The sequence below is a fragment of the Leptosomus discolor genome, chromosome 1 (genome assembly GCF_034619465.1).
Source record: "Leptosomus discolor isolate bLepDis1 chromosome 1, bLepDis1.hap2, whole genome shotgun sequence".
NCBI lineage: Eukaryota > Metazoa > Chordata > Aves > Leptosomiformes > Leptosomidae > Leptosomus > Leptosomus discolor.
The window spans coordinates 210,777,995-210,790,627 of NC_141391.1; the positions used below are offsets into that span (position 1 = coordinate 210,777,995).

At 43.7% G+C, this 12,633-nt stretch overlaps 1 protein-coding gene across 1 annotated transcript; it reads right to left on the reverse strand.

The window, feature by feature from the left end:
- Positions 1–4,875: 4,875 nt before the first annotated feature.
- MEIG1 (meiosis/spermiogenesis associated 1) lies at positions 4,876–10,147 on the reverse strand. Its single transcript, XM_086474566.1, has 3 exons — positions 10,016–10,147; positions 7,034–7,189; positions 4,876–5,004 (listed from the first exon to the last, which is right to left on the reverse strand). Exons 1-3 carry the CDS (start codon positions 10,127–10,129, stop codon positions 4,876–4,878), a joined length of 399 nt encoding a protein of 132 aa, XP_086330692.1. The 5' UTR covers positions 10,130–10,147.
- Between the last annotated feature and the right edge of the window lie 2,486 nt (positions 10,148–12,633).

Genomic DNA, 12,633 nt, shown 5'->3' on the forward strand with positions numbered 1-12,633 from the left:
CCGCAGCCTTTCAATACTTAAAGGGGGTTTATAAGAATAACAGAGAGAGACTTTTTACCAGGGCCTGTAGTGGCAAGACAAGGGGCAACAGTTTTAAACTGAAACAGGGTAGGTTTAGGTTGGACAGAGGGAAGAAATTATGCTGAGGGTGGTGAGACACTGGCACAGGTTGCCCAGAGAAGCTGTGGCTGCCCCCTCCCTGGCAGTGCTCAAGGCCAGGCTGGATGGGGCTTGGAGCAACCTGGTCTGGTGGGAGGTGTCCCTGCCCATGGCAGGGGGGTTGGACTAGATGGTCTTTAAGGTCCCTTCCAACCCAAACCATTCTGTGATTCTAAGAATTAAGGCAAGAAAATTCCCTTATAGTAGATTAATGTTATCTTGTGATCACAGACAAACTTGAACTCCAGCAAGAACCCCTGTACCTGTTTCATTTTAAAAGGAGGAATCCCTTCGGCTCCATAGTTAAGGCCATTACGCAACCATGGTCTTTGAAAAAAAGAGTGTGGTTTTAAGTAACCTCAAGTTTAGCATGAACTGGAGTGATATATGGATACAAACAGGATGTCAAAGGACAATTCTAACTGAAACTGTCACCGCCAATAGAAAATCGGCTGTTTTGCTAATGAAGAGAGCAAACTCCCAAACACAGCATTAGGGCTGACAAAGGCTGTGTCTGTAAACTAGTCTCCAGCACTAATTACAAGGCTTATATTTCCTTTTCATCCCACTAATCTTTTAAATATTGCAGTGAGTCTCAACCTTCTAGCACACTTATCATGCTGAAAAATGTAAGTAATAAACTCTTGGTAATTCACTCTCTCAAAGTGAGAAGAATCTGCCAGCTCGTACAAAATCAGCATTTCAGAAGTGGAACAAGAATTCCCGTGCTACTTGTTTGAAATGAAAAGAAATCTCCGTGGGCTATATGAAATGCATACTCATTGTTTTAAAACATAATACAAGAGAGAAAGCATCCAGCAGTATTGCAAAAAACATTGAGGTACAGTCAGGTAAAGTGAGGGAAGTGCAGAATAATCTTTTACATTTGTTTCAATTTTTAAGTGTCTTTCTTTTAAAAAAAGTTAAGGTCTAAAAAGTGACCTGCAGTTTTAATTCCTGTTCTTGAATGCCCAACCATGCCTTTTTAATAGGCTGAGAAAATGGCTGTACCAAACATTCTCACTTATTCTGTGTGTGCTGCTAGCAATAATTTCTGTCAATAAATTTGAGTTGGCTATACCATACATCTATTCTTGTGAATTTTTTTAAGGCTCTTTTCACATTCACTGGAAGATTTCTTTTTTAGGGATCTGTGAGGCTGACAAAGTGAGATTAACTGTCTTAAATTGACAAAACAGAAGGGTTGTCCTGATAATTGCTCTCTTCCCACTATTCGATTGCAAAGTGGGCAAAAAGTCTTCTCTTAAAAAGTACATCCAGATCAATCTAAATAAAAAAGAAATCATAATGAAAACCCGAAGTGAAATTTATTCTGTCATTGCAGTAACTATTTATATGCCATTAAAACCTTCCTGGAATAAAAAAGCTTCATAGTTGCTTCTGAGTACCGTCAGTTCCCTAACACAGCTCATACAAATTTCACCTAAAAAAAAGGTGACTAGATCCTCGTCACCTCTTGTCAATGAGATCTTTTGAATATTGCACCCATACTACTTATTTTGACTTGGAGCCGTAAGTCCTCTATTTCACATTTTGAGTTGACCACCTTCTTCAGTTCAAATGAAGGAAGAACATCCATAAGACAGATAGTCGGACGTACACTGCTAATCAATGCCTAAAACTTAGTTTAGATATCCCTTGGTTTACAGTCTTAAGACAGAAGACATGAATAACATTTTATCTGTAACTACCATGAACACACCTGCTGGTTTACATAACAATAACCTGTTCTAGTGGTCATTTATCTAGAGTTTTGGCAGATTAAAGCATTTTACTTGAATTCCTGTAATGGGTTTGCACGACAAGGTTTTGGTAGCAGGGGAGTTACAGGGGTGGCTTCTGTATGAAGGTGCTAGAAGTTTCCCCTATGTCCGATACAGCCAGTAACAGCCGGCTTTAAGACGGACCCGCCACTGGCCAAGGCCGAGCCAAGCAGCGATGGTGGTTTTGCCTCTGGGATAAAAGTGTTTAAGAAAGGGAAAAAGTTATTGGGCAGCAGTAATTGCAGCGAGGGAGAGGAGTGAGAATGTGTGAGAGAAACATTTCTGCAGACACCAAGGTCAGTGCAGAAGGAGGGGCAGGAGATGCTCCAGGCGCCGGAGCAGCGATTCCCCCGCGGCCTGTGGTGAAGACCATGGTGAGGCAGGCTGTCCCCCTGCAGCCCATGGGCGGTGGAGCAGATGACTGCCTACACCCCGTGGAGGACCCAGCGCCGGAGTTGGTGGATGCCTGAAGGAAGCTGTGACCCCGTGGGAAGCCTGCACCGGAGCAGGCTCCTGGCAGGACCTGTGGCCCCTGGAGAGAGAGAAGCCCACACTGGAGCAGGTTTGCTGCTAGTGACCCCATGGGGGGGCTCACGCTGGAGCAGTCGGTTCCTGAAGGACTGCACCCCATGGAGGAGACCCACGCTGGAGCAGTTCCTGAGAAGGACTCACGCTGGAGAAGTCATGGAGGACTGTCTCCTGTGAGAGGGACCCCACATTGGAGCAGGGGAAGAGTGTGAGGAGTCCTCCCCGTGAGGAGGAAGGAGCAGCAGGAACAACAGTGTGATGAGCTGACTCCAATCCCCATTCCCTGTCCCCTGCGCTGCTCAGGGGGAGGAGGGAGAGAAATTGGGAGCAACATTAAGGCCAGGAAAGAAGGGAGGGGTGAGGGGAAGGTGTTTTAAGATTTGGTTTTATTTCTCATTACTCCTCTCTGAGTTGATAGGTAATAAACTACATTTTTCCCAAGTTGAGACTGTTTTGCCCGTGATGGCAAATGCTGAGTGATCTTGTCCTTATCTCGACCCACAAGCCTGTTGTTATATTTTTTCTCTCCCCTGTCCAGTTGAGGAGATGCAGTGATAGAGCAGCTTTGGTGGGCACCTGGCATCCACCCAGGGTCAAACCCACTACATTTCCCTCATGAGCGAAGGTAAGAACGGTACCTCACATCTACTGGGTGTCTCAGATTATCACGTATATGGACAGCTTCTGCAGAGCTGATGTCACAGCAATATGTTCAAAGCAAAGTGACATATCTACATTTAGAAGAAATGAATTGTGCCCAGAAGAGCCAGCTTCTCTCCATTCAGAACAACGGGTGTCCAGATGACAAGATCAGGTGTAGATGTTGACAACGCGATATTTGAAGCTAGATGAGCTGAATTCTGCCCAGAAATCCCACATATCATCTGTGTAAGTTACCTAACCTTAAATATTACACAGTATGGGTTTCATGTTCTCCCTACAGTTTTACACGCCCTGATCCCTCCATATATAAATCCACAATCTTTTTTTTCCCCGCTCCATAAAAAGGCATACGCTACCAAGTCAATACTTCCTCCCCTCCTTGCACCTGACGAGGAGATACCTCACCTACTGCTCAGAAAGACATTTTTGTTGTGACTGTTTCTGTCACAATAACCAGTTTGTAAATCTGCAGCTCAGCACTGGTCCTTGCTACTTGATTGTTTGGTGTCCTTCACTAAAGTCTTTGCTTGTTATTCTTGCTGTTCTCCAAGGGAACTTTAGTTAGCCTTTGTGGAGAAACGCCAGGTTGTAAGGTCATTGTGCCCTGGACAGAACAAGGACAGAGCTGAGCAACTTGTTCATTCAGCAGGAAACAGCAAAAGGATAAGAGTGCTGGTATCTGCTTCTCCCTTCTAAAAACCTTGCAAGGGGAGATAACAGCCAAAGGAGGGAGCCTTGCGGAGGCAAGACGGCTCTATTTTGTCTAGAGAGTGCAGAAAAATTGTTTCAGCACAAAACTCCGAAGGCTACGCTGCCCTGGAGTGAAACTTTTGCTTAATTATCTAGGAAATTAATATTACAGTTAACACCCCTGCCTAATTCTATACATATATGACTATGTCACTCAACTCTCCGCCTAAATCATGCTATACATAACCCATGGGAGGGGAAACAGAGAATTAGAGAATAAAAAGAGGAGAATAAGGGGTAAAAATTGGGAGAACGGGACTGAAGATCTAGAAGAGACAGTCGACGGGCTGTGCTCCTCATCCTCCACCCGCGATAGGGAGGCCTTCTTGCCAAGAACTGCGCCTTCGCCCCTGGTGAAGCACACCTGGGAAAACTCGGCCAGCATTCCTACGGTGCATCAGCGCTATTGCAGTCCGTGCATTCACCGACGGCAATTCCGCACCCGTTGTGTCTGTCGCTCTCATAAATTCTCCGTATTTGCAAAACTGCTTCAGTGAACGTCCCTGAGAGGACTCCAACAGGCGAACGCCACACCCTTAGTCTTAACGTGACGGCCTTTGGGCCTGATTTTGGCCCCGACTTTGGCCCCTTTGTAGTCTCAGAACCCTTAGCTGTGCCAAAAGACTGCGTCTGACAGTAGCCAGTGTCAGCCAGATTATATTGTTTTGAATAAAGATTGATGCCTGTACTTATAATGGACTTTACACACAGTTAACCCAAATATATGATGTCCATTTACCAGCTTTCTATCTTTATGTCAAAAGATTTGTAAGTAGGAAACTGAGGGATAAAAAGACTTTTGGTTATAACAGGAAAAAAATGAAACTCCTACGTCTATGAATTCCAGAGTTCTCTACATTTCCAGTATTCCCTCTTCTATCCAAGAATGACATCGATACTTAAGGTAAATCAGATTACACAATCTCATTTACTTACAGATTCTGACAACAGAGTTATCAAAAAATACAGACAAATTAGAACAATAACAGAACTAATACACATAAACTTTCACTTTATGGACTTCTTTGTCTTTGCATTCTCTTTGCTTATCATAATAATAGAACGTATTGTCCCTCCTCTGAAGCTTCTTAACAAATCCAGTTTCTGGCCAACACTCTACCTACGAATAAAAAGGATATACATTAACCTGAACATGCTCACAGTAAATGATGTTTGTGCATTATATTGCAAAGAATATAGAGCATACTTCCATGTGAAAACCTCATTTGAATCTTAAACCCTACTTTGCTATTAATTTACTTAACCTTTAAAACATTCTTAAGGACAAGATGTCAGAAACCAGTTTTCTGGTCTCATATAAAGAATTATGTGATCAGAAAAGTCTAGAAATAAGGATCCAAGAATATTTGATAGACTGGATAATTTAAAAAGTGGACTAGTCAAAGCTTTTAGAGTTCCTCATTTAGGAATAAAACATTACTGTTATTCAATTATTCAGTAATCTGAGAGGCTGAAAGATTCCGCTTCTGCAAGACTGACACACACTTAAAAGATTTCTTCAGGATCCTTCTGACCGTGAAAATATGCTTTTCATTAGCAATTACATAAAAATAAAGTGAGCTGTATGTATCATAGTCTCAAAGACAGCAGGATCAGTCCTGCAGGAAACCAGTACCATCCTGGTGCTCTTCAGTGTTCCACAATGTGAAGCTCTAAACTAAAGGCTTGAGCACTTGTACGTTCAACAGCTTTATGGGTGTAGTAGCTACCTGCAGCTTGAACACCTGTGACTACTTCCTATCAAATGGAACCTTAAAAATCAGGTAATAAGGATCTTGTTTCTCTTCCAGGCAGGGTTGACAATAGGACGTCAAACAAGAGCGTTCTCTAATTGGAGAGTCCCAGAAGTGGTAGTTTCATCACTTACCTCATTACTTCAGGCATACAGCTGAGTTATTTGCATTCTCTGCCTAAACATAACAGCCTTAATATTCATTCCACCTACATTATAATTGCATCATTAATAACAACTGCATTATGGAAACATAATATGGAGTGAACAAGACATTTCAAAATGTGTACGTTGAAAGAGAATCACTGCCAGACCCTGGCAAGTCCGAACAGAACGCACGCTCATTTTACATTGAGTAAGTGCCGCTCTTTAACTTCCCTCGGGCTTTAATTATCTATGGTTATGCCCTGCCATAAACTTTAAACAGACTGATCCTGCCACACTAATGACAGGATTTCCTTTCGCACAGTTGAAGTCACACCACAGCCTTTACAGCGGTATCCGAGCCCATGACAAAATAATAAACTCCATCTTATTATGCACATCAAGGTTTTGCTATGCTTTGACTTCACTGGGCGAGGAGTGACTTTCCAGGAAAATTCTGCTCTTTCTTACGTGCACAGGAGGTTAAGATCTTTTCTAAGTGGATTTTTATACTATATATGCTGCTTTGGAAGATAAATTACAGAGCTGTGATAAAGAAAATACGTTGTTTGCTGTGTTGGCCTCTTGGTTGCTATTTTGGATCTCAAGTAGCCACTGAATATCTGGCCATTATTCATTAGCTCATTTGATGAGCATTGCCACCAACTGCAGCGAGTAGAGGACCAAGTCCTTGATGTTCTCAGCTGACAAAAGCCTGTGTCACAACTCCCTTTATCACAGCTGGCATCAGATACTTCTATTGAGGACAGTTTCCACAGAAGCCAAGTTTTGAGTGTGCACGAAGTCTCATTCTGCTACCACACAGCTCAGCTGAAGGCGGTAGCAATGACACGGGACCGACTCCCCGGACAACGAACGAGTTTCCTGTCAGGTCAACTGGTAGAGTAATGGGGAAACTTCACAGAGAACTCACTTTGATGTATTCCTTTCCTCAAGACTGAATTATTCTTCTAGATAGCAGCTACGTCTATTCAAAGAAATCTATAATGCTTCTAAACGCATAGGACAGGGGGAACAAAACACAGGCTGGGTAGTGTTTCTGTTTCACTTCTGCGAATTAAGTTATTCTCCACAGATAATAATAGCTCAAGAATTCAAGTCAGAGCAGGGAGAAAAAACCTGTATCAGAAACTTGCCTAAACGAAAGGAAATAAGCAGCACCTCCACTTCTATTTAACTGTTTAACATGAGACAGAAGTTTAAATAACCCTTGCAGAGTGCTAAATCTTACCATATCAACTTGTTTTACTTGTTTATATTCAACCTCATCTCTGTATCCAGCTTGCTGAAATCTGTATAAGTTCTCTACATCATCTGACCATTTTTTGGCATGATGCATAGATTTTGGTTTGATGTCAGCTTCAGCCATGGCTCCAGAAACTTCAAACTCTTTCCTGAAATTAGATTTTTAAAAATTAAATAGAGAAGGTGGAAGCAGGCAATTATTAGGGGCATACAGAAACGAGTAGAACAAAATTTAGAAATTAAGGAATACAGGCAGTACAATATTATCTTAACCTCAAAGCCTGAGGTTAAAAAAGGAAAAAAAATTATAAGCAGTTGGAACCAAATTAAATGCGCTACTTGATCTCAAACAAACACAGCCCATCTATACTTCTATGTACACCTTTACACCTTGACTTAACCTAAAATTTATTTGTGCATGTTGATGCATTAAAAATATATAAAATACAGTATTTTCTTTTTAATTTCACATCTTTGCAGTTGCTTGCCCTTTGGGGCAGACAGTTTTGAGGTTTTTCTGTCTTCCTCCTGAAGGGAGACCAAACTGGGAACCACCACATGAAGAGCGGGGCTGTAACTGAAGAACAGCAAACACTCAGGATGGGAGCTGGCGGGGGCGGCGGGGGGAAGGAGAAATGGAGAAATGCATGGCCAGTCACATGGCCACAGAGGAGATGACAAAGAAGAGTGTAGAGAGAGCACAAAGTTAATGACAAAGTCCAAGTCACGTACACCATGTAGCTGCATGCCTTCAAGCACGAAATTCAGCACTGGGTGAAGTGGCAGGCACTGGGCAGGGGGCAACCATCACTAGATCGAGATCTGGTGTTATGTGGATGCCGGAGGAGTGTGAGACTGGGCGGGGGCCTCGTAGTCCCAGTCCCCCATTCTCTTTGCCCTAAACAAAAAGGAGCCGCTACCTCCCCCCATGAACGGACTTTGTGGCATTAACAGAAGCGATTAAGATTGTCTATAGTCATCCCCACCCGCATGTATACCCTGGTGATGTAATGTAAAAATTGTGTATAAATATCACCCCAATTTTGGCCCAAAAATCGGGACAGGATCAACTCGGAACCATACTGATGACTGGACAGATGGACGAATTCGCTCCTTCTCCATCCCCCCCACTCAGCACGCCGTGTGGGTAGTATTATTTACCTCACCGAACGCTGAGAGATAGACTTTTCCTCCCCGGGTGTATTTCACATTTTCTCCTCAGGTGCATTTCTATGCTTCCCTGAGTGTATCCTTGGTTCTTGTTTGTCACGACTTTACTGTCTCTTGTTCCACTGTACCCCTGTTTGACGGGCTTGTCTATTTGCCAAGCGGCCGGGCCTACAGCCGGCAAGTTGTTGTTGGTGGTGGTGGTGTGTACGTGTGCGTACAGCGTGTGTTGTTGCTGTTGTTATATTGGTGATAAACCTTGTGTTATATCTGTAGCTTTTAATTTATCCCCGGCAATCCAAAAGAACCTGTAAATGTTGCTGTAAATAAACGATTACTATTTGTCTCCTGATTTGCGTCTGTTGCATATTTGGTGCCGGCCGCACAAGACCGGATTCACTTCCCCATTTTCGCAACAAAGAGGTCTTAAGAAATAAATTGAATAAGGAGGAAAGGCACACAACCTACCAAAATTCATCCCATTCTACCCTTGCCCAATGAAAATCTTCACTGATTGCCACTGCCTTCCTCCTCGCACAAAACCTGTTTGTTCAAGCTGCTGAGAAATAGTAAACAGGTTCATCAATTGCTAAACCTGAACAGAGCAGAACCGGGACAAGATGAAACTCAAACTAGGGGCGGGGCAATCAAAAACAAAAGAAAAAAATTGCAAAGTCAGTGGAAACTCACCAGGGATGGATTTGATCTATTTCAAACAAATATGAATCATCTGACTTCTACCTTATATCTGAATTTCACTGCATTTGCTTTCTTGAGTGTATCTTATTCTGCTACTAAAACAGAACTTTATGTGGCTTCTGCAAGCAAAACACACAGAGTGCTATCATGCCTAGCAGATACGATCAGAAATTAGCCCTTTCCTAGTTTTTGTAATGTCACCAAGCTTCAGCTTCGTAATTAGGAAGGTATCTTCAAAGAAGGAGAAGAAGCTTCTGGATCTGTAGCGAGAGGATGAACACAGCCTCACTCCCTGTGGGCAGTATGCTGCCCCCAAATCCTGCGCACAGAGTAAAACTTTCTTACTTAGCAAGTAGCTATACCAACTGGGAGCTTGAACAGTTGAATGCTGGTATCTTATCAAATGCACAAATGCCCTTAAGTCTGTTAGAAAGGCATAAAAGGAGAGGAAAAAAAAAATCACACCACAGCATACAAATCTTTAGGAAAAATTATACCAAGCATTATCGCAATCATGATGAGGAAATAGCAGAAGTCTGCATCTCTGTTGCCGAACTGTATGAGAGCCATTAGCACACAAAGAAAGGGCCTTTCATCTCTTGCTGCACACACTTTATTAAAGATCAATAAAAATATGCACAAGGGCTCCTTTTTGACAACACTAAACTATTTCTTGCAGTTCAGCACTCCAAACATTCTTTTACCAGGCTCTGCAGCATTTTGTAATTGAAGGCAACCACTTACTAAAAAACAAAGAAATCAGAAAAACAAACCCAACCAACCAACCAAAACCAACCAAACAAACAAAAAAGAGAGTAAATCTCCCACCCAGTTATGAGGTGTCACATACAAATCAACATGATAAGCATATATCCTTATCCTAAATCTTTAGTGTAGCCTTTGAGATACTTATCTCAACACTACTTCTTTTTTTTTTCTCCCTTGCTGCAAAGGGCTCTTTTGTAGCCACTACAGAATTTTTCATGCCCTGTATATGCTCATCAAGAACTGATGTCAGTCTGGGACTTCAGACAGTCAGTAATATTAGCAATAACATTAGATCTGAATAAATGTTAAACTACAATGAATTTAACTGTCTTACAGTAACTTCCATGTTACTAGTGTTAAGTACTTCTTTATGCGATCTAACAAATTCATCTAGTGAACGTGCTTCTTCAAGACATCTAGATACGCGTGGCACTTCCTGAGTCACCATTAATTCAGATGGCCTGTTCACAGGTGCTCCTGCTCAAAAAATGTCTATAAAGGTCACATATTTAAAACTTTAAAGCCAGCTTGGTGACTTCAAATAATAAAAGCACCATCCTGATATTTTTAGGCTGCTATTTAAGCCCTTTAAAAGGTGTACTCTTTGTCTGTTGTAGTGCACCTGAGTTCGAGGCATAGAGCTGGTTTCATTGTACAAGAGCACGAGATGAGCCGTACTCCAGACCGCCTGCAGCTCAGGATAGGGACAAAGGCAGCAGACAGATACAGGCAAATGAAAGAATGCAAGAGAATGGTAAGAAAATATTCAGCATAATACTAATACTTTCCATCTAAAGGGAATTGTTGAACAGTGAAGCGGACTTTGCTCAAAGATGACAATGTTTGCCTACTCTTAATTTAGGGGAAATAGTGAGATCTCATATAGCTTTGTTTTGGCTTTGGGAAAGCAGTTTTTTCATGTCAGTCATCGCACAATTTCTGTGGAATACTAACTAGCCTAAGCTCGCAGATGGTAGTTTCCTTAACGCTTATACAAGTTGTAAGGGTATGTGGGAGGAGAGAGTCTGCTCCTTTAACGGCACCTGGTCAAGGACCTTTTTCAGTGCAACAAGAGATAACAAGAAAGGGAGGAAGCCATAAAACCAGACCATATGGGAAACACAAACCTGACCAGTAAATTATGAGGGAGGCGGTGATGAGAACCAAGCCTGGTCAGTCACACTAATTGGATGGGGGATGTCGAGGAGTGGAGAATGTTTATTCCAGCAAGGTTATCTGATCAGGGACCTTGTCAACTGGGAAACACAGGGAAAAAGGGGAAGCCATAAACAAAACATACAGAGACACAGACCCGACAAAACCAACACAGAGACCACGACAAGAAACAAACCTCACCGCTCACACTAATTGATGGGCTATGGAGAAACCACAGGCATCGCTTCCAGGAAGACCAGCCTGGACTGTGCAACTGATAAGACTGTAAACCAGCAGGACCCCAGACTCGGAGGGGTGTGAGAATTGATAGAGCTGTACAAACTCATGAGGGATGTGCAGGGGAAGAGGAGCAGGGAAGCATAAAGATGGGAATAGACAGAAAGGAGAATAAAAGAAGCCGGTTGTGTGTAAAACAGGGTCAGTCAGTATGCTTGCCTGGCTGGGCCCAGCACCTAATCATCAGTCTGTCCTATCTCCTCAGATCTTCTTATTAAATCTTTGCTTGACTATCTCTCTGTGTAATCTTGCTCACTATCCTATGTGTGTGTGTGCTGCAAGAACTAAGTGCCAGCTGCTGGTGAGACCTGTGTGTGTGAGTGAAAACTGGTGCCAGCTCCTGGAGTCAGACCCTGGGCATGTGGGCCTCTGGCCTGTGACTTCAGCTGCTGGAGCGAGTCGGGGTCTTTAACTTCCAGCCTGGAGCAGGAACAGTGCGTGTCCTGAAAAACCAGCTACTGGAGGAAGGCTGGCATGAGTGAGGGGCTCCATGCCCATGGTTGGAGCAGGACCACGGGTCATAGCCTGTGTAGCTGTTGCTGGCTGCTAGGGAAGAGGGGTGTCTGTATCTTCCCCAGTCCAGGTATACGAGGGGTACATATCCATGCTCATAGCAAACTTCAAGCTGTACTAACCCATGAGTAGGGGGACGGCGGGTCCGGGTCAGGGTATCAAGCAGACAGGGGGGCCATGCTAGTACACCCAAGGGGACTTGTGAATGAGTGTGTGAGTGCACGTTTGCTAAGGAGCATCAAGCTGGACTAGCAGGCAAGTAGAGAATCCACATAGATGCCAAGTAGAGGGGGCCTGGGATCTGTGCAGGGGTGCTGGGCAGAGAGGAGCCATGCTGGTGCTCAAGGGATCCACAAATGTGCGTGTGCTTGTGAACCTAGAGAACGGGAGGTGTGTGCCCGCACTAGCGAACTTTTACTGCTACCAGCTAAAGAGGACAAGAGTGACTTGTCCGTGTTTATGTTTTACACAAGTCCTGTACGTAGGTGCTGTTGAAGGCAACACCTGACCTGGGGCAGCCCGCATGGCCAGCCATGCCTGTAATACATGCTCAGCTGTGTCACTGGTTGAGCCTGCAAACAGGAAGGCAGAAACTGAACCCCCGAGCCCAGGCAGAGGCCCCATGTCCCCAGGCAGGAGAGACCCTGGGCCAGAGCGGCTGGAGGAGACAGCCACGCTCCTTCGATCACTTAACATGAGCCAGCATACACAGGACATATCTGGGGTCCTAGAAGAGTCAGCAAGAGACTTTCACAGACCTTAATGAGAACTCATATGGGCCAAGGTCTTCTGGCAGATCAGAGAATCACAAAATAGAATCATTAGGTTGAATTAGACCTCTGAGATCATCAAGTCCCACCATTGATCTAATACCACCATGCCCACTAAACCATGTCCTGAAGTGCCATACCTACACCTCCAGGGATGGTGACCCTACTGCTTCCCTGGGCAGCCTGTTCCAATGTTTGGCCACTCTTTCTGTAAACA